The 24,737-nt window shown below is 42.8% G+C and overlaps 1 protein-coding gene across 1 annotated transcript in view; it reads right to left on the reverse strand.

Annotated features, from left to right (window-relative positions):
* Positions 1 to 24,737, reverse strand: part of ADGRA3 (adhesion G protein-coupled receptor A3) — a 114,680-nt gene that overhangs the window by 67,929 nt on the left and 22,014 nt on the right. Inside the window, 3 exon segments of the mRNA XM_066384744.1 lie at positions 4,584 to 4,655; positions 12,100 to 12,171; positions 14,642 to 14,713. Coding sequence (XP_066240841.1) covers positions 4,584 to 4,655; positions 12,100 to 12,171; positions 14,642 to 14,713 — 216 coding nt within the window.

The following is a 24,737-nucleotide window of genomic DNA, read 5'->3' on the forward strand; positions in this document are numbered from 1 at the left end:
ATTCCTTACACATCATCTCTGATGTTTTATGTTTAAAAGCGATTCCATAATAGTAACTTCAAAATTAAAAAAAAAATTATCCTACAACTACAGAATTTAAGTATAAACAAAATAATCGCATCTTACAGGGACCACGGGTTTCTAATTATTGGACTTTTTCTTCTAATTATTAGGTATTGCTGGAGATGTCCCTTAATAGTCTCGGAGAAGGGAATCCCATCGCAGACAGACATCTCCCCCGTCAATCCCAAAACGCACCAACTGCCCCCAGGATGGAAACGGACTGCTCTTTTGTTTGGCGGAAGATCAAATGGAATAATGGGCTTCGGTTGAGGGGCCATAAAAACTTACACGTATTTTAAAACACCCGACTCCCACTCCAGCTGGTGAGATGCTCACACACAGAAAAGGAAAAGGAACAGAACGGCCAGGGGCCAGCCAAGCCACTGCTCCCGGGTCCCAGTGAGCTCGCTGAATGGAGTGGCGGGCGAATGAGCTCCCACCCGACTCCCACTCCAGCAGGTGAGATGCTCACACACAGAAAAGGAAAAGGAACAGAACGGCCAGGGGCCGGCACAGCCACTGCTCCCGGGTCCCAGTGAGCTCGCTGAATGCAGTGGCAGGCGAATGAGCTCCCACCCGACTCCCACTCCAGCAGGTGAGATGCTCACACACAGAAAAGGAAAAGGAACAGAACGGCCAGGGGCCGGCACAGCCACTGCTCCCGGGTCCCAGTGAGCTCGCTGAATGCAGTGGCCGGCGAATGAGCCCCCACCCCACTCCCATCCGGCAGGTGACTTCCTCCTCTCCTGGCGAACTTTTCTTTCCTTCCTTCCTTGCTGCTCACCAGACCTATTTGAGTTCCTGTAAGTGAAATGAATGCGGTACAACATCTGTGTATGCACAGGGGGGTTTGGTTACCAGGGCGGACCCGTTCAAGAAAGAGAAAGTGCGGTCAACTCTCTTGTAAGAGAAAAATAACTGACTACAGTATCATGTTTTATACTGGAAACAGTCTGTAGCTATTAACAAGCATAAACTAAAGCAGCGTGTACTCTCCTGAAAATTTATTAGTATGTTGGTGATTTTTCTTTAAAAAGTGTAAACTGCCAAATACAGCAAATATGTCAAGCCTCACGTGTACACCCATAGCTGTGGGGGCAGCAGAAAAATCTGAAAATATATGTACCAAATCGTCAGTCAGGGCTCTCAGAGCGATGTGTCTGGAGAGATGGAGGGGGTTTAGCTTTCCCTTCATATCACTGTATGGTTTTACTACTTAAAGACTTTAGTAACTCTTTAATTGTATAAAGGAAGTTCTTTCAAATATCACTCACCAATTACTTCTAAGGGGAAAATATTAAAGGTGTAATTCTTAGGGAAGAAATACAGGTTTTAATTTATTAAAAAGGAAAAATAAAAGACTTTAACATTTGTTGATCGCCTGACAATTTCTTTGTAAATTAACTATGTGAAGGACAAGGACAGATGTCTCCATTGGTCCCCAGATCTCTGGTCCAGCAGGGATTTCTTGTAAAAGGTAGGACGGGTGGGAACCTCTCAGGTTTGGCCTCATTTCTCTAGGATAGCTCTTCACCCAATCTGTCCATCAGCAAAGGCAAAAGAGGTCAATACACACAATTAATCAACCCCCTCAAAAAAAAAAAAAGAAACACACTCATGTCCACCATAGCCTCTGACACATTTATTTTTCAATATTTAACCTCAATCTCCAAAGTCAACACTTGTTTCAAAACAATGAGAAGTCAGTCGGGGCAAGAACACTACTGTCTGCCTGTAGGTCACAGTCCCACCCAGGCCTGAGGGGCCTCCATCGCGGCCTCCTGGGGAAGCGGCCGGCCAGTCAGTCTGAAAGGAGAGCCCACATCCCAGGGAGACCCAGAGGGCTCAGCGGGAGAGGCAGCATCGGAAAGGGCGAACAGCGTTCCCCTCTGGTCTCCTCCTCTCTGTGCACTTTTTGTGTGGGTGACAGGAAAAGGGAGCGAGCTCTCCGACTGCTAATCTAAGAGATGCACACGTGCCCCTTACTGCCCAGATTCTCTTTTCCCCGTTAGACTGAGGAAAGGGTGTATTCTGCAAGTGGGAAGTATCCACTGTCACCAGCCTTCACACTACCGGACACAGAGAACCTGAAATCTGGCGACTGCAGCAGCCCGCACAGAAGTCGGATCCAAAGTGTCTCGATCCGGAACTCTAGACCACGTCAACCCAAACTAGTATTAGCAGCTCCACTACAACGAATTCCTGAATGTTTTCTTTTGGAGTCGGGTGGGGGTGGTGGTGGTGGTTTTGCTTATCTTTTATTGTCGCACTAAAACAATACGTTTTTTAAAAAAAACACTTTTTTAAAATTAACATATAATTGACATATAACACTGCATAGTTTTAGGTACACAATATAATGATTTGACACACGTTTATAATGCAAAATGATTGCCACAATACACTTAGTTAACACCCATCGCCTCGCATAGTTACAATTTTTTTCTTCTGTGAAAACTTTTCGCTTTCTTCTGTGAAAATGGACTCGCTTAGCAACTTTCAAATACACGACACAGTATTGCTAACTACAGTTGCCGGGCTGGACGTTAGGTCCCAGGGCTTTCTTATCTCATAACCGGCAGTTCCTACTTTCGGCCGCCTTCCCCATTTTGCCAGCCCTCACCCCCATTCCTGAAGGTTAGGAAGGCACCTCAATCGCCAAGTTATTTTAGGGACAGTATTCAAAGGATATAAGTCAGGTATATTTCTTTACCTGCCACAACATAAAGTGTTACATTTAAGAGCCACAGTAATCTATTTATTATTCCATGGGTTACAAACAAAATCATCTCAATCAAATCACAAACTAGAAGTTTGATAGTGTTCTTTTTATGGCTAATTATTTCCTTGAATAAATGTCCATTGTGTTTCATGACCTTGTAAATTCTCACAACGGGTATCAAATAATTGGTTTAAAAAAAGAGTAAGAAATGACCCAAACTCTAGAACTCCCCAAAACTGCAGCTTGTGAGGCAGAAATCAAAAGAAATCATAAGAACAGTAATCTGCCTGAACATCACCACTGTCCCACCCTGTCCTTAGCCTAAGAACAAAAACAAACAAAAAAACATTTTTTATTGGTTCAAAACAAATACCCAGGCCAAAGCTATAAAGCCATCTGGAACTAAAATCAATAAAACAGACTCCTTTTTTCAATACTCAAGTCACAGCTAAGCAAAAATGTAAGAAAAATTTCTTTCATGGATGCCTCATTTTACCAATTCTTATGCAGTCCTTAAAACTAAACATATAAAACTCTGAAGAAGAAATAATAAAAGCACTAAAATTGTTTGCAATCCAGTTACAAAATAGAAAAATGCAATTGATTTAATTAATTGCAAGTTGTGAGTAGAGCTGTGCACCAAATCAATCTTTTATATAGAAATAGAAATAGAAATTAAAAGTGTCCTTTTAATTCGGGAGGAAAGATGTGTGTGTAGTATTTTTAAGGAAAAATACTACAAGTTCACTAAGAAGCTGGAGTACTTTGTCCTACTCTAACGATTGATCTGAGGTCCCCTCCTTTCCAGATGATGAAATAATCTCACTATTTTTCACAGGTAATGTGATCGAAATGGAAGAAACATTCTGAAACGCTACAGAGAGAAAGAACCAGGAACAGACCTTCCACCACAATTCTACCTCCATTCCCGTGTTTCACTTTGCACCCTGTTCCCAAACTGCTCTTCTCTAAAACATGATTTGATGCCATTTTCCTACATAAATGTCATTCAGGGTCTTCCTATTGTTGAATCCGTTCTGAGCCTCCGTCTGCTTTTTATACATTCCCATATAAAGCTCTATTATAGATAATCAGCCTTATTTCTAGTTATTTACAAACAGAGCCTCTCCACTTTAAAAATAAAAATGTATCTAATGATTTCTGCAAAATTCTACATGTCTGTTATACATGAATTCAATGATACAGATCTATATATAGACATAGATCATTCAAATTGTAATGAATACTTATAATAACTTTGAGGTACTATAAATCCCATGGACAGATGAAAAACAGAAAAGCTCACAGAAGTTAAATAACTTACCCCAAATCACAAGGTCCCAAGGCCCAACTCAAATGGATATTTACTCCTAGTACCACTGGCCTCCTGCTTAACAAACTGGTCTCGCTCTTTTTCCACCTCCAAGCACTGTTTGCTCAGTGTGCTTTCCTTCCTAACGACCCAACTCTCTGTAGCCTCCTGGGCCATCAGCTCAAGGTTCACCTTGTCCAAGAAATTTCCCCAGAATATGCAAGCTGTCAATCATCTTTCCCAGTGTGGACATGTTCCCTAGGGCATAGAGTGCACCTGTGTCTATGTGTGTCCCTGTGTGTGCAGCAATGAAACATTGTGTTCTGATGACATGACTACATTCCCAGCTCCTTGTTCCCTACACCACTTCCGCTGCTACTGAACAGTTACTACTTGAATATTCAACACGTTGTAGGTATTTATAAATATCTGGGTACTGATGCAAATGTTTCCTTATATCTGCATAGGCAAGAAAGGTGTACTTACAATCTAACCAGATTGGTGAGTCCTCGAAATATGTCTGCATTCAGACATCCTATTCGATTATTCGTCAGATCCCTAAGGAGAACGGGGAAAGAAATGTATTCAGTTAGCTCTGTTGGTTAGTGAAGGTTTCACACGCTCACTACTTGAAAACAGCAGCCAGGTATCATACAAAATCTTCCTTTTCAGCATCGCTGAGAGACGTACCTCCCTCATGAGACACACGGGGGCTCTGGGAGAGGCCATGATCCCGGCTCTCACTTACTTCTGGCCCCTGCTGGCTAACGCTGTGTAATTATAATGCCCTTCATATTTCAAACACTGACTCCTGTAAACTGACCCAAGATACCAGTGGACAAGTACAAATGAGACCCCATCTGTCTTACTGTCCGCGGTACCAGCCTGCCGATGACCTGCACAGTCAGTTATGCTGGGAAAAGTGAGGGGGCAGAGAGCCCTATCTCAGCCAACATCTAACACAACAGATAAGAGGGCAAATGATCAAAACAAACACCAGAACTTCTATCTCAAGACATCTGGAACTTAATGCTTTCTCACCTCATTCCTTTAATACTCCGAAGTTTTCAATGTAAAGAGAATACAGCTGAGTTAGCTTTGACTTTACAGAGCTGTTACTTAGTCTACATAAAAAAAATAATTGGGCCGGACCAATTATTAGGGCAATAGATAGGGCCTCGGACTGGAATGCAGAGGACCCAGGTTTGAAACCCCGAGGTGCCGGCTTGAGTGCAGTCTCATCAAGTTGAGCATGGGGTTGCTGGCTTGAAGCCGAAGGTCACTGGCTTGAGCAAGGGGTCAATAGCTCTGCTGAAGCCACCCCCCCACTCTCATCAAGGCATATGAGAAAGCAATCAATAAACAACTAAGGTGCCACTATGAAGAATCAATGCTTCTCATCTTTCTCCCTTCCTGTCTTTCTGTCCCTATCTGTCCCTCTCTCTGTCTCTCTGTCACCAAAAAAATAATAATTAATTTTAAAAATAAATAAATAAAATAATTGGGCCACTTCTTAGATATGCTTTAACAATATCTAGGTGATGGCCCAATTAGTATTTTCTATTACTTTTTTCTATCACTCTTAAACTCTTATATTTTTGATCAAATGCTACTTTCTCAGTGTTTTTCTTCTCAATCCATGAAACCTTGTCTTCTATGTGAAATGTGTAGTAAACACAGGTTTTGGCAAAAGTAGGTGTACAGTGGGAATATAATACAATAATACTAATAAAAGACTACTTACAACCTACTTTTACCTATCCCTGTATTGTATTCTTTCTTCAGTGTTTTTCTTCACACCAAGGACAACTGAACACAATTTAACATTTTAATCTGGAGATGACTTTTTAATTGGGAGATAATAATTGGTAATTAATATAAACTTCTTATATGATGGCATGGCTTTCATTTATCGGTAAACTTAGTGAACCATACTGCAAGAAAACCCTAAAACAATCTTTTTCTTTTTATCAGTTGTTAGATGTGGAACTATTAACCACTTCAAGCTTTGATGAAAGAATGAGAACACGCTTTCTAAACCAAACTTTCAAAAACATTTGTTATCACATTTTCTCTAACATCCATAATGGAGAATTTAACATCCCTGTAATGGAGAATTTACACATTCAAGTTACACTCTTTAGAAGTGATTTGCAAAAATAGCTCGGGTGATGCGAGCATTGGCCCCAGGCGGGCGTTGCCAGGTGGATCTAGGTTGGGGCACATGAGGGAGTCTGTCTATCACCCCCTACTCTCACTCAGAAAAAAAATAAGTGATCTGCACCACCCACTTCTCAACTGAAATTGTTGGATTTTAAATTTTGTATTTTGCAAAGGAAGAAAATGTATTAGTCCGATGAGAAATAATAAGGACAGTATTTGAACCTACTTACTAAATTTTCATTTAGATATTTCGTTGCTTGGGTCATCCTGGTATTCCCTAATCTCATAGTTCTGCCTTACCTTTCTTGTGTCAACTTCTGATAAGAGAATCTTAAGCAATACAAGTCTTTATTGCTCTTGCTACTCCCCTGCTCCCTCAGACTGTTAAAGCTAAGTATTTATTCGTATAAGACTTTTTCCTTAAATTCCAGCTGATGTTCCTTTTATTTCTATGTTTTAAGAAAATTAGGCATCAATTGTGAATTGTTGCTCAAACAAGCATTTCTCATGGTCTATTCATTCTCTTGTCTCAATTCTGAGCTTTAAATGGTGTAATTACCACTGATTCTTTGGGAAACAATTTCATTATAGCCGGATCTATTTAAAACGGTATTTAAGTATTGATTATGGGTGTTCCTTTAGATTGAGAATCAGGTTGAATTTGTGGATAAAGCAAAAAGAGACACCAAGTAGATCTAAGTTTTACCTACTTCTGGTAGTTTATTATTCTGTGGAAAGCTACTTAATCTTCCTGATTCAAATTATCTACAAAATAAAAGCAAAGCCAGGGTGCACTTCTAAAAACACTTATCACGTAGCTGTCAAGTGGGATGCACAATTGAAATGAATGATTTAAGGCCCTTTAAGAGAAAGCGCCTTTATCTATAAGCAACTACGAAATGTTACTAATGCAAAATGTCTTGGTATCACATCGAGGTTACATCTCAGACTCTCTCAGCTTGCAAACTGTATTCTGTACGTTCAATTAAAAGTCAGCTGTTTGGAATTAAGAATATATTTTCTAGTGGGAAGATTATAAATGGCAATTACTTTCCTAGGCAAGAACACAAGAGACTACTTACTGTATAAGGCGATGAAAAATGCTAAGGCAGTGCCTGGTACGAGACTAGTAATTACATCAAATGCTACTGAACGAGATATTTATATATGTATTTTGGATGGCAGTAACTGAGAAATTATTTACTGGATGATAAAGAATTAGGTGGAGGCCCTGGCCAGTTGGCTCAGTGGTAGAGCGTCGGCCTGGCGTGCAGGAGTCCCGGATTCAATTTCCGGCCAGGGCACACAGGAGAAGCGCCCATCTGCTTCTCCACCCCTCCCCCTCTCCTTCCTCTCTGTCTCTCTCTTCCCCTCCCGCAGCCAAGGCTCCATTGGAGCAAAGATGGCCCGGGCGCTGGGGATGGCTCTGTGGCCTCTGCCTCAGGCGCTAGAATGGCTCTGGTTGCAACAGAGCAACACTCCAGATGGGCAGAGCATTGCCCCCTGGTGGGCGTGCCGGGTGGATCCTGGTCAGGTGCATGCGTGAGTCTGTCTGAATGCCTCCCTGTTTCCAACTTCAGAAAAATACAAAAAAAAAAAAAAAAAAAAAAGAATTAGGTGGAGAACCTAAGATATTCTGCTGTGTCCTTAAAACATCCTAATGGAACTGTGGTTTTGATTAACAGCCCAGTTTTCTTCAGCCTCTATCTCGACGCGGAGATACCGTTAGCATTAGTCTTCCTAAAATAAAATAAAGTAAAAAGCTTCCTTCCAAAAGAGCTGTGACCACAGTGGTGTGGATCACACAGGGCAAACGTAAGTCATCTTATGTGGCAGTATGACGTCACACCCCTCCCCTTAAAAAAAACGTTGGAGGGAAAAACAGAATGGGGCAAAATTGGTTACAGGTTGTATGTATAGCAAATAATACAATAATTCATGAGAAATAATACAAGAATAAACTGTATTTCACATACAACTGTAAACCTACTTTTGCCTCACCCTGCAGTCAAATGTTCTAGAACAGGGGTCCCCAATCCTTTTACACAGGGGGCCAGTTCACTGTTCCTCAGACCACTGGAGGGCTGGACTATAAAAATACTATGAACAAATCCCTATGCACACTGCACATATCTTATTTTAAAGTAAAAAAACAAAACGGGAACAAATACAATATTTAAAATAAAGAACAAGTAAATTTAAATCAACAAACTGACTAGTATTTCAATGGGAACTATGCTCCTTTCACTGACCACCAATGAAAGAGGTGCCCCTTCTGGAAGTGCAGTGGGGCTGGATAAATGGCCTCTCAGGGAGTCGCATGCAGTCTGCGGGCTGTAGTTTGGGGACCCCTGTTCTAGAAGTTCTCACACTTCAGCATCAGGTCCACTGGGAGGAGCAGTTAAAAGAGATGACGTGACTTTGGTCAAGTTTCCGAGTTTCCGCCAGGGTGGGTCTAACACCACTTGCCAGATTCCTGCTTTAGGACTCGTGTCCACAGGCACAGGGTCGAACTGAGCCGTGTACACACACACACACGGTGTCAGTCCGCCAGATTCCTGCTTTAGGACTCGTGTCCACAGGCACAGGGTCGAACTGAGCCGTGTACACACACACACACACACACACACACACACGGTGTCAGTCTGCCAGATTCCTGCTTTAGGACTCGTGTCCACAGGCACAGGGTCGAACTGAGCCGTGTACACACACACACACACACACACACGGTGTCAGTCCGCCCCACCAACGTGAGCCGTGGCAGTGCTGCGGTTATAAATCCAACCCTTTCAGCCTAACGACAGTTTCTGCAGGGGTCGCTGCCTGTTGACGGCCCAGCTCCCCACCCTGGCCTGTGTCAGTCTGGCCGAGTCCTACTAACCTCCTAGACCCTTAGCAGCTGGACTCTGGCCGGGGCCCCGCCTCTGTCAGCGGATTCTAAGCCCACAGCCAGGCTCTGGTCGCTGTGTGAGCCCGCTGAACTGCAAACATCCCGGGAGCCCCACAGGGACACGGCATGGACTCATGAGTCCGCGGGCACCCAGACTGGTGCCGATCGCTGTCTCTCCGCTCTGTGTGGCCAACCGGGTGGATGCGACTGCCACCAAACTCTCAACTAACCTGACTCACTGTGACTCTCTGTGGCCTGCCGCATGCCTACCACCCTCCAAGTCTTATCTTCCTTTCCTGGATCTCCGGTCTCCATGCCCTGCTGACTGACCCCAAACGGGCTCGCTTTTCTGACTGGTTTCATTAAAAAGCCTTTAGGAAAACAGTGAAGAGCGGCATGAGCAAGGAAGGATACCACCCATCTCCTCTGGCCACCCCCCAGCCTGTCCCTCTGCAGCACACACGGCCGGGTAAACGCCAGGAGCCACCGGCCCCACCGCAGTGAGACCATGGGAATCAGCCCCCTACTACAGAGGGGAAACTTCAAATTTTACAAGACTAAGAGAGACTCCTTTAACTCCTATTACTCTAAATCTTCCCGAATCCTGAGCCTTCAGACTGCCCAAGATGGGAACGAAGAGGAGACCTGGAGGAATGAGCTTCAGCTGAAATAATTTTACCAGGAATGACTAGGCGGTGGTGCAGTGGATAGAGCATCGGACTGAGATGTGGAGGACCCAGGTTCGAAACCCTGAGCCAGCTTGAGCACGGGCTCACCAGCTGAGTGCAGGGTCACTGGCTTGAGCGTGGGATCATAGACAGGACTCCATGGTCACTGGCTTAAAGCCCAAGGTCACTGGCTTGAGCAAGGGGTCACTCATTCTGCTGTAACCCCTCCCAGGTCAAGGCACATATGAGAAAACAATCAGTGAACAACTAAGATACTGCAACAAAGAATTGATGGTTCTCATCTCTCTCCCTTCCTGTCTGTCTGTCCCTATCTGTCCCTCTCTCTCACACACTGTCTCTCTCTGTCAATAATAATAGTAATAATAATAATTTGACCTACAAAAGTAATATTAAAAAAAGAAACCCTTAAAAATTAGCATGGGAAACTCTTAAAACTGGAACTGACTATAAAAATAAGCAGGTTGTGAATGACAGAATAAGAGCTACAAAATGTCCAAAGTAGAAGGATGGAAGGTCAGTGTCAACATTTAAGTAAGTCATGACATCACTAAGAGCAAACATAGCTGGTGTTACTATACAAATACTATGGAAAACAAATAAGACATAAATGATACTTGGTACCTTGAACTCTTAAAAGAAAAACTTAAATACTAAGAAAGCCTAACAGAACCAAGAGAGAGAGAAAGACAGAACAGACACACAAACAGGGGCAGTGGATAGAGCATCAACCTGGGATGCTGAGGGGCCATGCTTGAAACCCCTAGGTCGCCAGCTTGAGTGCAGGGTCGCCAGCTTGAGTGTGGGATCATCAGAATGATCCCATGGTCGGTGGATTGAGCCCAAAGGTCACTGGCTTGAGTAAGGGGTGACTGGCTCAGCTTGAGCGCCTCCTGCCTTCAAGGCACACATGAGGAGCAATCAATGAACAACTAAAGTGACGCAACTATGGGTTGATGCTTCTCATCTCTCTCCCTTCCTGTCTGTCTCTCTCTAACTCTCTCAAAAAAAAAAAAAAAAAGCAAGAATGGAGGTGGTCTCTCTCCTCAACATCTTTTGTCCCTGATTCTCTGCACTTAAGTGGTTTCTCCTTACTGTCATCAGAAATATTCAGAAACACAAATCTGATCATGACAAATCCATATTCATAAAATTCTGCTAGTTCCCCCCCTTCATCTAAACAATAGAATTAGAATTTTTGTTAACATGTCAGAAAGTCCTCAAAGCCTACAAAAGCCTAGTCCTTCCTTGGCCTAACTTCCCAGCACTCTTCCCCCGATCTACTTTAGGATGTGGCCAAAGAACTGAACTGTTGCCCCAGGGGACATGTTTTGACACCTATATCCACTCTTTTGTTATTCTTTAATACAAGAAGCAAGTTGAAATACAAATGCTGGCTGTTTCTGTGGCAGGCCATTCCCCTCCCACGTGGTCCCTGCCCCTTTCCTGGCCGGGTATTATTGTTTTATCCCTTACAGCATATATGCAGGATGTGTTTCCATTATCCATCCACTTGCCCCACCCCTAAGTGTCAACAGATGGACTTCCGAAGGGAGACCTATTGCACAGAAAAACAATCCAGTGTTCTGTAAGGGGTATTGCTAGTAGTGCAGGGGGAACAGTAGTGAAATCAGACACCAGAGAGACTACAGGATCCCTGTGAGCGGCTCCGGGGAGGTCAGAGCATGGCTAGAAGCCAGCACATAATAAATGCCTGTAGAAGGAAGAAAGGGTGGGGGACAGACAGGACACACGGCTCAGCACAGGGTTACTTCTGAGCAATTGTCCAACGAGCACAGGGTTACTTCTGAGCAATTGTCCAACAGCTTAAGAGGAGGACAGAGAGCAGAGTGCTCAGCTTCAGAACAAAAACTGGCCTTTAGATTTCGAAATAATAACACACAGATGGAGTTTACATGGCAATCGCAACACTTTAAATCATTAACGAAAGGGACCTCAACTGAAATGGCATTCACCACAGATCCGGGTTGAATGCAATTGTAACTGGAGAAAACAGATGAATGACAGCTGGCAAAGCCAGTGGGCAATGATTTTATTAGCGTAAGAGGGACATACTCACCAAACAGGGCAAACTGCTATACCAACTAACCGCCTTCTCAGCTACTTATATTAAACACTCTGTTTCCTTCCTACCATGGATCTGGCCAGGTGAACGTCTCAAAATTATTAAAAACCTGTTTTTGTCTAGTTACTTACAAAAGAAACAGTTCACATTCATAAGCAAAGCAATTCAAACACTCACAATCTTTTTAGCGATGACAGTCCCCAGAAGGCACCAGGATCAATACTACTAATGAGATTATTTCGGAGGTCCCTGTTAAAAATAAAATAAGTTATTTACATATGAACACGGTAACAAATATTTTGGCACATTGCACTTACCTACCATATAGAAAACAAAAATTATAAAAATAATGGGGGTGAAACTGACACCAAAAGAAAAACAAATAAATAAATCAAGTTCACCCCAGTAGAAACACCAGAGCCAGAATTCAAATTCGAGGAATGTGGCTCTAAAACTGTTTGTTTTGGTCAATAACAGAATAAAAATGTATGTCAAAAAAGGTGTCTTCTAATATCATTCCAATTCAAAGTTATCACTAAACTACAGTCCCATAAAAGATTGTAACTAAAACAAGTCCCAGACTCTAACAATGATAACAGCTATCGTCACTATCAATTATTTGATGTTATGTCACCATGGTAAGCATAGTTTTGGTTTCTGCGGCCTTTTCCTTTGTTTTCTCCACTTTCCCACAGCACAGGGTACACACCAGACAGTGCCTAGGATTCCCACAACCCCAGCTGTGGGACTTGATCAACCCCGTCCTGATTTTTCAAAGACTCTGGCCCTAATAATTGGCATGATCCCACGACCTGGTCTAACTCTAACTAAACCTAGAACTCGGGGGGAGGAGACAGGAGGGGTCAGGAAGTGGCCATTCCTGCTGATTTGATTTAGGGGTCAAGAAGTCAGCCTTGAGCTGTCAGTGATCCTCTGGCCGCATGACGGAAGAACCTGTCTGATGAAGCCAATGGACAGGAAGAGAGAACAAATGCTGAGCCCCTGGGTCCAGCCAGGCCTGAAGGCCAGCTCTCACTCTGGGCTTCTCAGTCACAGGAATCACTAGGAACAGTATGTTGGTGTAGGAGGGCGTCACTGAATTCTGCTAAGTACAGAACACAACCCAAGAATGAATGACAACACTGTAAAACTAAGAGGGAAGAGGGAAGGGAGGAAGGTTGAGTGAATGACTACATGGATGAATGGATAAATCACAGGAGTTCTCAATTAGAAACAGTCTGAAAACAAAGAAAAAGTGTACCAAAAAACTGAGGAAAGAATTTAGACGAGGTCTAAATTTTAGAACTTTTAATAACAACATACAGGTCATCCATAAACAACATAGTCTGAACGTCTAGGTTGAACTGTGTCTCCCCTCTAAATTCCTGTGTTAAAGTCCTAACCACTAATATCTCAAACTGCGGCTGTATTTGGAGACGGGGTCAGACACTTAGATCGTATGTGCTTCAATAACACTCCGGTGACGGGCGCAATGAAGCCCTGTGGGAGTGCAACCGTGGGAGAAGCCGGTGGGTGAAGTGGTCAGGGAAGGTCAGGGAGAAGTCACCTCGGGACAGAGAGAGGGAAGCACGAGACACAGAGCGCAGAGAACGAGGGGAGCTGGGTATTCAGCACAAGAGATGTTCCCTGTCATCTGGAACGCTATCCTAAATGTACGGGTCACAAGGGAATTTGAAGCACAATCCTAGAACAGCATTTGGGACACAAGCAAATTAAATATGCGCTGTGCTAAACTCACCAAGGCAAAACAGCAACCACCACAGAAACCAGAGAGCGAGCTACTTGTAACCCAGCTGATCATAAGCAAAACACAATGAACACATTAAGAGACATCTGGATAACAAATTCAAGTTTATCCAAAAGTTTTCCCCCTGGGTTTTTGTTTTCTTTTTAATTCTGCTTGGTTATTTTATGAGGCACACACACACGGCAGGACAGAACTTCAAAATCGTACTTGCACTTGAAAAGCCAGTGGTCAATGAGCTATGGGGTCCATGGCCTGTTTTACAGCAAATAATATCCCCTTCACATCGATTCATTTATTTATTGTCTATTGCTGCCCTCTAACTACAACGGCAAGTCCAATCACTGCCACAGAGACCATATAGCCCACGGAGCCTAAAATATTGACTATCTGGCCGTTCATGGAAATTTGCGGACCTCTGCTTTAACTAGTTTGTTTTTTTAATATATTTTTCACTTAGAGTTCACATATTATATTAGTTTCAGGTGTACAACTAATTTATATACTTTATACACCTTACAAAGTTACACCCCAATAAGTCTAGTATCCATTTGACACCATACAGAGTTATTACAATATTGTTGACTATACAGTCCCTGTGCTCTACTTTATTTACATCTCTGTGACTGTGTTTATAACTGGCAATTCATACTTCTGAATCCTTTTCACTTCTCCCATACACCCCCTCCCATCTGATAACCGTCAGTTTGTCCTCTGTCCCTTTGAGTTTATTTCTGTTTGTTTGTCTCTTTATATTGTTTTTCAGACTCCACCTATCAGTGAAAGCATGACCAGCTACTTTCTAAAATTCAGTTATTGAAATCTCTCCCAGTAAAATGTTGGAAAAACTCAATTTTTATTTTGAAAAGTTGGAAGTTCAGTACTAGATTTACAATAAAAATGCATTAAGTAAAATACAAGTAAGAGATGATGATTAAAAAAAAAAATACTCACAATCTTTCAAGGTGACTTAGCCCAGAAAATGAGCCATTCTTCAGCTCAGATATTTTATTGTTACTCAGAATCCTAAAAATAACAGAAAAATAAAATGTAAGTTGCTTAATATATGTACCTCATCAATATCAAAGTAATTTAGCTCATCATTTTTAAACTTATGCGGAATTTTTTTTTAATTTTATTTAGAAAATTAACAGGGTGCCACTGTTTAATAAGAGTACAGAGGTTTCAGGTAAACGTTTCTATAGCATTTGAACTCTGGTTATGTTGTGTACCCATCACCCAAAGTCAAATCATATTGTCACCTTATATTTGTCCCTCTTTACACCCTTCCCCATGTCCCCACATCCCTTATGAGGAATTCTAAGAAGTCATTTCTTCTTATCCCCCAAAGTTTTGAGATGTACCACACAAAAGAGGGAAGTTTGGTGTGTTTTTTTTAAACCACCTAAAAGAGCTCACACGTCTATAACCTCCTAAATTGTTCTTGTCACAATGAACCAAAAATTTTGAGAGAGAAGTCAACACAAAATAGCTCTCAGTTCAACAGAAGAATAAAGAATGTGACAAACATTTATAGAATTTATCAACCTAAGTTGAACAGTTATTTAAAAACTGGAAACTTAATAGAAAAATGTGTTTGGTGCTCTATAAAATATTGATGTTACAAAGAAATAAAGTACCCTCTAGATATCATTGCGATAATGCTGAGTATTGTTTATAATTTAACAGTATGCAAACCTATGTGCCTACGTGTGAAAATGTACTTTCCTTAGGGCCTCTCATATAGACAGAGATATGAGTAGCTGTATCACTATGTTATACTCATGTATGAAGACAATGAAAAAAGAACACCTGAAAACAAAAATGTATGAGAAGTCATAATCAAGCCACCCCTGTGGCAGTATCTGTCTAATAAGAGACTATGTATGTATCCATGATCTAGCTTCCACTGTAGGCTTTGTAACTAACTATGCACACTTGGCTTGAATACCACTAGAGTTTCCATAGACAGAGTGAAAGTGCTAAATCTACCTGATTTGGGAGAGTGGGGGTATCAAGATAAGCAATGAGATAACCAAGGCATAGAAGAGTTACATTAATGGCACAGGACGACACCAGTACATGACAGAGCCAAATGGTGAACCTGGAACCCAGGGCACTTCTACTCCACGCCCCACTTTCTCCAATACATGCCCACGCTGGTCAGGAGAGACACTGCTGGCATCCCGGGCAGCAATTCGCCATCATACTGGGTGTTGAACAACAGCAGGGGCAACCTTCACAGTGGGTCCAATGTCGAGTGGTGACCCTCCTCCCTCAGAGACCACAACACACAATTCTAAGTATACACAAATGTTAACACAATACCCCTGCATCGTAAAATTTCAGGTACATTCTCGCTTTGCCTACTTTCGTTATTCTAAAAATATATTGAAACAAAAATGCCCATTTGACATCTAATTTCTCTTTTGATATAAGTGATTTTTTAAAAAAAAATCCTTGCTTATGCAGATTAATATTTCAGAGCCTATTATGTGGGACGATTAGGAGTTTCTCAAGTCTAGTACACCTGTGTTTGAAACCCGGCTCTAAAATCATTTTCAAGTGACACTGATTTTGGACAAAGTCACTCCACCTCTCTGTAACAGAGTTTCCTCATTCATAAAATGGAAAGGACAAATACCTACCTCATAAACGCTAGAAGGAAACTAGAAAAATGCATGACACGCTCCCTGAGTATTCATTAAAAGTTAGTTCGGTTTCCCTGGTTCTAACACTCACATCCTCTCTCATGTTAATGTTTCCTGCAATCAAAGTGTATTACTGTGTAGTGTTTGGCCTCTCCCCAAAGCTGTTCCTGAAGCAACCACAAGGGGACCAAGAAAACAGGGCAATCAAACACATTCTCATTAAAATACAATACTGTGTTCTCTAGTCAAAATCGCAAAGGTACTTGAAAGTGAGGAAGTTGGCAAGGACAAAGGCACACTCCGACTGGCACATGGCCACAAAGGTCCCTGAACAAGCTCCCCTGAGCAGCCTGGTGGTGCACACCCAAGAGCTCCGACCGGCTGTCACGGCCAGCAACCCTACGCTAACACGTCACCAAGCCTGACAAGAAGTATATCCACTGACCTATTTCAGCATGATTTATAACAGACAAAACTAGAAACCTCCAAAGAGGTCAGTTTATGTAAGAGGAAGGGATGAATACATTGTGATACACCAAAAACAACAAAATGTTACATAACCTCACAACCTTAAAAATGATTCTTTCAAAGGAAACTTTATTAGAATGAAAATTCATATAATCAGTTAATTATAAAGCAAACAACCAAAATGATACCATTGACTGAAAAGAATTTAGGCAGACACACACACACACACACACACACACACACACACACAACTTGATAGAAACACAGAAAAATGATCACTATCTTAGTGATGAGGCTTCTATTAGTTCCTCTTTTATTCTTTATAATCTCACAGTATCTTTTAAATATAGCTAGACTCTTACTTTTAAAATATTTTCTGCTGATAATAAAATATTTTCTCCTTAATAACTAAGGGCAGCTTAAAATTGAGTTCATTTTGAACACAACTATATCTAAGCAATAAAAAAGAATAGTTTATTTATACTTTGAGATTAATGGCTCACATTTACATTCCAAAAAACGTTTATGGAGTGACTGTTTGCAACTCACTAGGCACTAAAAGTGCTGCGAAGAAGAGTGGTGATGGTGTGAGATCCAGAGCCCAGGCTTTCGCTCAGACCCCACCAGCAATAAATGATACAGTTTGCGACAGTCCCTTCACTTCTCAGGTAGAATTCAAAGTCATCATGTTTAAGATGGAAAAAGAAAATTAGACCAGAATGATCAAGATAGATCTCTTCTAGCCTCCTTTAATTTCCAATCATTACTTATGTTTTAATGAGCAAAACTGACGAACCTTATACAGTGATGATAACAAGAAGTTATCATCAATAAACCAAAAAGAAGGAAAGCTACACAATCTATTGACTCATCTCAGTGATACGAGCGTCCTGTTTCTGAGTGAAGAACACATCCCAAATATGGAAGTAGCTTGTGATCAACCGCCCGGGTGGAGACCACATTACACTCTCCCTGGTCGGTACTGCTTTTGCAGAAAAGACTGTCATTCGCTCAGTTATAAAGGCTTTAGTACAATAAATGATAGATTTTATTAAGGAGAGTAAAAAAGACATTTCATCACACTTAAAAAGTTGTAACTGTAACCTTAAAAATATAGTTTACAACCCCATGTTAATATATTCAGTCTACGCATTACTTGTCTCGTTTAAGGATTCTGTGCAAGAAAACCAGATCAGTAGGAATAAATCTACTTTGCAGACAGTTTTTATACTCAATTTTCAGACAGGGGACCATAGAACTAGAAAATGCATAATATCATGTATCGTTATGAGCTGAAAACCCATTCATAATCAATATTTTTGCTGACATTTTTGAAATTTCCAACTTTCTAGGAGGTAACTAAATAAAAAAATATAAAACTGGACGAAAGGTATAAAGCTTCTGTATGCCCATTTCTGTTCTATACTAATGGCATTAATACCCCATGAGCTATAGACAGTGCTTAGGGGCACTATTCTGGGCTCACGCCTCTTGAATTTTAACATGGTAAGACAACTCTGAAGTCCACTGCTCTAACTTAACACCGTACACCAAGGTGGTTCAGTATATCATCTATGCTGAAAATAAAAAAAGGAGTAAGACAATGTAAACATGGTTCTTTTTATTAATCAAAGTTTATGGGGCAAAAAGAAATAAAAACTAAGTATTTACATGTTCTCCCTTACTTGCTATCACTGGGAGTCCCTGATTGCATGCTAGTAACAGCACCCACACTGTGCATGGCAGAAGGCAGAGAATAATTCTCCTGTTGAGAGAAAGTGAAAATACACTTCAAGAGCATTAATTATTCAGACCAAACATTTTTGATCTGCATATGGTTTTGAGCTGAGATCACCCTGGACTCCGACGGGCCCCAAGTCCAAGAACAAGTGTCCTTAGAAGAGGGAGGCAGAAGACTCGGAGGCCACAGGAGGTCTGCCGGAAAGAAGACTCAGAAAGAGTAAAAAGGATAAATGGGAGGCGGGCAGATTTTTGAGACCTCTGGAAAGATGCCAGTAGGACTATACTTTAAATTTATAAAAAGAAAAATATCATAGACCTCATTTGAGGAATCCAATGAGCAATGTGAACTGAGGAACAGAATAGAGACAGAGGTGGGATCAAAGGGACCAGAGGGAAAGGGCATGAGAGGATGGGATCAGAGAAGGGAAAGAGACTGGTGAGATTATGTACACATAACAAAGCGTTACAAACAGCAGAAAAGCAAATCCTGGAAAGAAGGGGGGAGGGTGTTGGGAGGAGGGGGGCAGGGGGATGTTGAGGGGAACGTGGGGGTGGGGCGATGTATTCAGTGGGACACTTGAATCTATGTAAACACAATAAATTTAAATCAATAAAAAAAAATATTTTTCTTGAAAACTTTAAACCCCTCGGCAATGTTAAAAAATAAACTACAAATATTTATAACTACTATCAAAAACAAAGGACAATTTTTCACATATGTAAAGAGCTCCTTAAAAAATATCCCCAATAGAAAACCAGGCAAAGACCATGAACAGAGTTCAATAAAAGTAAACATTAATGGATCATAATCATGTGAAAAGATATACAACTCCAATCGTGAGAGAAATGTAAATTAAAACTAAAACAAGATACCATAAATCAATATGGGTGGATTAAAATGTGCTAATTTTTTTTCCCCAGAGGGAAAGAGCTGCTCATATTTTTCTATAAATCACTACAATTGCCATGGAGAGCAAAACGGCAAATGCATATATAACATTTGACCCATTAAATCCACTTCTGGAAATATGTCCTAAGCATACACTTGCACGTTTGCACAATATGTTAAATGCCGTGTGGTTATATATTATGCAAAAAAGAATGATACAACAACTATACAAAAAATGATTTAACAAAATTATTCACTGCACTATTGTTTGTAAAAGCGAATAACTGGATGTTTAGGTTGGTTCCAGCACTCAGGGATCCATTCGAGTTGTCTGCTGAACAGATTACCATACAGGTGGGCGCGAGGGGACGGGCTGCAGAATTGGGGAGCGGACGCTCTTCAGGGACTGGTACAGAAAGCTCAGAGACATGCTGAGGACTGAGGCATGCATGCATTTTCCGTCGCTTGACATGTATGATTTGCTCAGGCACTACAAACAGGAGTGATAGGATCCGATTCTGTGTATGAGATTTATCATGCAGACTAGTGCTCGCTCCTGCTCCCTCTCGATCAACCAACCACAAGAAACACGGGCAATCGAGCGAGGCTCTGCTTCCGAGTCACTAACCTCAGTGGGCGTATGGATGGCCTAAACCTTTAGAACCACCTGTATAAGCTAAACTCAGGAATGTGACCTCCTCAAAAGTCAGTTCTTAGTGCTTCGCTTCCTTCTCCCAAGTAACGCAAACTGGTTCGCCCACAAGTTCTTCAACATTCTAGTCGAAGGGCACTCAAATCCAACACTCCGCCTGTTCTCCTGATGGGCCATGAGCTCTAAGAATGTTTTTTATATTTTTAAATGGCTAAAAAATTTCTTTTTAAATAGTATTTTATGATACACATCAAATTCAAATGTCAGCACTCTGAAAGGAGGACTGGAACACAGCCGTGCCCGTTAGGGACTGGCCAGCACTCTGAAAGAAGGACTGGAACACAGCCGTGCCCCTTACGGACCGGAGGGCTAAGGCGGCTTCCCTGCTGTGGCCCCAGGCCCTGTCTCTCTGACAGCCCCACCGGCCTGGGCGCCTGAGGTATTTACTATCTGGCCCTTCGTAGGGAAAAGCTGCCGACTCCTGTTTTAGTGTCCTCTGTCCCAGTTCAGTTTCTGTTTCCTGGCGGAAGTCCTGATTTCTAAGGTATTTCTTCCTAGCAAGTAAGAGTAAGAGAGTACCCGCTGGATTCCAAAACTCCCCATCCATTTCAATCATCTTTATTTTAAAACCACAAGAAATTAAAATGAATAAAATTTTTTTAAAAAATTAAAATTAAAAAAATTTAAAAAATAGAATATCTCTCTGCTCATTCCCTATCAATAACTGAAACAATTGATCCTGAGGTGTTCAAGTGAAGACTATTTACACTTTTTTTAATTTTTAAATCTATTGATTGATTTGAGAGAAACATCTATTTGTTGTAAAAAAACAAAAACAAAAAGCACACGGAACTCCACCTGCCCTCATGCTAGCACACAGTCTGTCCTGTCCTGTTAGTTTGCCCACCCATGTTTCCTCCATCAGCTGCATCCATTTAGTCATTCGTTCAGGCAGGAAGAAATGCTGTGTGGTAACGCTCTCGTGCTTGTGTGTCAGAAAATGTTCCGCCCTCACTCTGTCACATCGTCTGGTTTTAACAGCACCACTTATCATCTGAGATACCTCTGTTCCGGTATGTTTGTATTTGTCATGCTTTCCATGACAAGGTCAAACCCGTGAAGTGGAGAGACCTTGACCATCACCACCCCCCACACACAAAAAGAACATAATGGTTAGCAGCTGAGTGGTTCCATCATTCAGCCACCCTTCTTTTTAAGGATATACTACTCAGTCACGCCTCTCAAGAACCCTATGGTATCAGTACTATCTTATTTTTTTTCCAAAAAAAAAAAAAATTGTAACAAAAATTTGCAAGGTAAAGCGACTCCCTCAGGTTCACGCCCAGAGTGGCCGCGCTTCAGTAGCTGTTGCAGCAATGCAGCGCACGGCTCAGCTCTCCCTGCGGCCATCTGCAGGGTCTGCCCCGGGTTCCGGGCAGAGGCCGCTCACCTTGCAGGTGATGCCAGCCCAGGCGCTGAGCACAGCGGTGGGGAGAGGCCCTCCGGTCCAGCCAGTAAAGACCCCCTGCCGGGAGATCTGTGCCCCAGACCTTCCCCTCGGGCTGGCCACTACCTCCCTGTAGCTGCACTGGGGTCTCAGTCCCATTCCTCACATGCGTCCTTCCTTCCCCTTTCCTTTCTACCGCACCCGCTTCTGCCTCAGCGTCCTTTGTGTTTTCAGTTCTTTTCCCCAGTAAAAATTTTGTACGTCGAACCTCACCCTAGCAAGTGCTTCCCAGAGGATCCTGCTGACAAGAGACCCACAACGTCAGTTCAATGAATGAGTGAAATCAAAACGTTTCTATGTATGGTCAAAGATCCCTCTCTAAGGAATTGATAAAAAAACAAAACAGGATAGTCTTGGCATCCAGAGACAGATGAGAAGTACAATGTTCTCTCTGAAACTTAAAAGGAAAAAAAAATTGGGGGGTGGGGGGAGATTCTATCAGAGCATGTCCAGTTTTCTTCTTTTAATGTCGCCACAAAAGTGTTCTGAGATACATTTTCCCACATTTTAACCCTCCTAAAATTAGGACCACCCTAACACTGATATCAAGAGAAATTCCCAGCTGCTCGGAAAAAGAGTTAGTGATGAATTTAGGCGTGGCTGTCACTGTTGGCACATATACAAACTGTGGCTGGATTTTAACTCCGGATCCTTAATTATGGCTTAATGTTTAGACATTAAGGTTCCTTTATACATTAAGGTTCCATACGAAACAGCGCTGAAATTAAAAGTTGTATAACAGAAGATTGCCCATTATATGGCAGTCGGCGTAATGAAAGGCAGCAGAAACATTACATCTCTCAGAATGTCCCATCGAGGAGAGCCTGGTGGGACTCACTCATGTGCGCGGAGAACTATCCCCGAAGCAGCTCCCGTTCTTCAGCTGCCAGAGAGATTATAAAGGAAGCCGTTCAACTTCCAGGGATGTATGATTAAATTAAATTGGGGGAGGGGGGAGGCTTGCTAAATTAACCAAGTAAAAAGTACAAACAAAACCCAACTTCACAGATATCCAAATCTGATTACCAAGTCTAATGATGCAAATAATAACACAGTTAAGGTCATTTTTATAAAAAGCTCAGTAGGGTATGGTGTATGCATCATAGTACCAAACGATTTAAAACATATTTACCGTACAGTCACAGGCAGCAAAGCAACTGAGAGAACAAAGGCATGAAGCGTTAGTGACAGCAGAATCTACACAGGGCTCCCACTTACTTTTCTGATTCTTTTAACTTTCACCTAAGTTTAAAATTATTTTCAAATGGACAACGTAAAAGCCTTTGTGGGGAAACGACACTATGCATTAACAAGAACGGTCAAGTGACCTGGAAGAGCTCTGAATGAGAAGGCTGGGTGTCAACTGACGTACTGAAGATATGGTATTTCGTGGTGTGGGAAAAAGCAGCACCCAGTTGAGGGAAGCGAGCTAGCTCATGAACGCATGGTCTCTCAGCTCCCGCCTGGATAAGCTGTTTGGAAACAGGCATCTGATCTCCCATGGCACCCGAGAATCACAGGAACACGGGCTGCTTTTCCCTCCCCATCTGCTTCTCACTCGGGAACCTGCCTCCCAGACCCAACCTCCACAGCGCTCACTTCCCCTCATGAGTCTCCGCTTGAACCTGTTGCTTTGAATTTTGGAGGAAACTCTGCCCCATTTTCCAGACCACTATTTCCCAAGCCCTAACCAGTTCCCATTTGGCCCTTGGCCCCATCTCCTGCCCCAGTCAGAGCTCCCTCCGGTCACCGGTCACCACCTGGCCACCATGAGCTTCTCAGACCCCTCCTCTTCCCAGGGCGCCTTTCCCACGGATGCTCTTGTCCACAGATTTGCTGTTGTCTCAGACCTGTCTTCGCTTCTCGCCAACCATCCTGTTGATGTGCTCTCTCTCAAATGTCTGATGACCCTCGGTTGCTTGCCTACACTTACCGAGGGGGTCTGGACTGATGAGGACCCTGGTGGCACAAGGACTCTTTGGCACACACCAGGATAACGGTGAACGGGTAGGAAAGGGAGGTGGAACGAAAGTGCATTTCAAGGTTCAGAAGACGCATATCCTTGGAAGGTGGGGACCCCTACGACGTCTCCTTCTGGCTGTCACCCCCCCCCCCCCGCATCCTGCCTTGGCAAACCTCCGAGTTTACTGAAAACTAAGCTGGACGGTCCTCCTGGCAGAGGCAAGCCCTGCCGCCGGCCGCACCTCGGGGCCAAACTCCCCGAAAGCCGAACGAGAACAGCCGTCTCAGGCTCATTCATTCTGGGCGAGCTCTCTCCTCACCCGCTTTTGTTGCCACTCCCGATAGCTTCAAATCTTGGGAACTTGCCAGGATCCCATTAGGAAAAACTCATTTTTCTAGCTCGTCCTGCTTTTGCCTCTACGGGGCTGTGAGATCCTTTGCTGTGTAATGCCACCATTGACCTGATCCCCGCTGTTTTACGGATTCCACGAGGCCCCACTGCTTCTGGACCACGGGAGTGCCTTTCTCCTTCTCCAGCCCCATTAGTGACGGGTCTGCTCATATCTTTACGGTTTTCTCTTTCTGTCATTTCCAGTAGAGTTCTTGGAAGGAAAGGAGAGGAAGTACACAAATGTGGTTCAGTGGATATGCATTTGGGGGGTTTGTAAAGGGCTGTTTCCCCAGAAGTAGAGCACTATTTCCTCTTCGCCCTCCTCCCTGGATGCTCAGGGATGAGGGGGCCGACTTGGTGGGCTAACGCTGTCTTGACGAATCGGCCAAAACCTCAACGACCGTTCACGTAACAGCTGAGTGCTGTCGAGCACCAAGGGTGCCTGTTAGGACAGAACACTTCCTATGTCGACCACAGGCAGAGCCCCGGGTTCCCTGGAAAACAGTCAGGGGCCCCTGAGCACACCCGTTCTCAGGTGCCACAGTCATCCTGGTCCAGCATCCAACCACCAACAGCAAAGCAAGGGCGTCCAAGGCTGGGCCTGTGCATGGCGGGGAGGGGGTGTCCATTCCCTGACCTGGCGACGCTAACCCAAGTTCGGGGTCACTTTCTAGCCTCCTCTCTGTCCTAATAATTTTTGAGCGTGAGAAACAAGGACCTGAATTTGAATCTTAACTCCAGGATCCGGCTTCATGACTTTGGACAAGTTCCTGAGCCTCTGAGTCAC

Source organism: Saccopteryx leptura, chromosome 5, assembly GCF_036850995.1.
Source record: "Saccopteryx leptura isolate mSacLep1 chromosome 5, mSacLep1_pri_phased_curated, whole genome shotgun sequence".
NCBI lineage: Eukaryota > Metazoa > Chordata > Mammalia > Chiroptera > Emballonuridae > Saccopteryx > Saccopteryx leptura.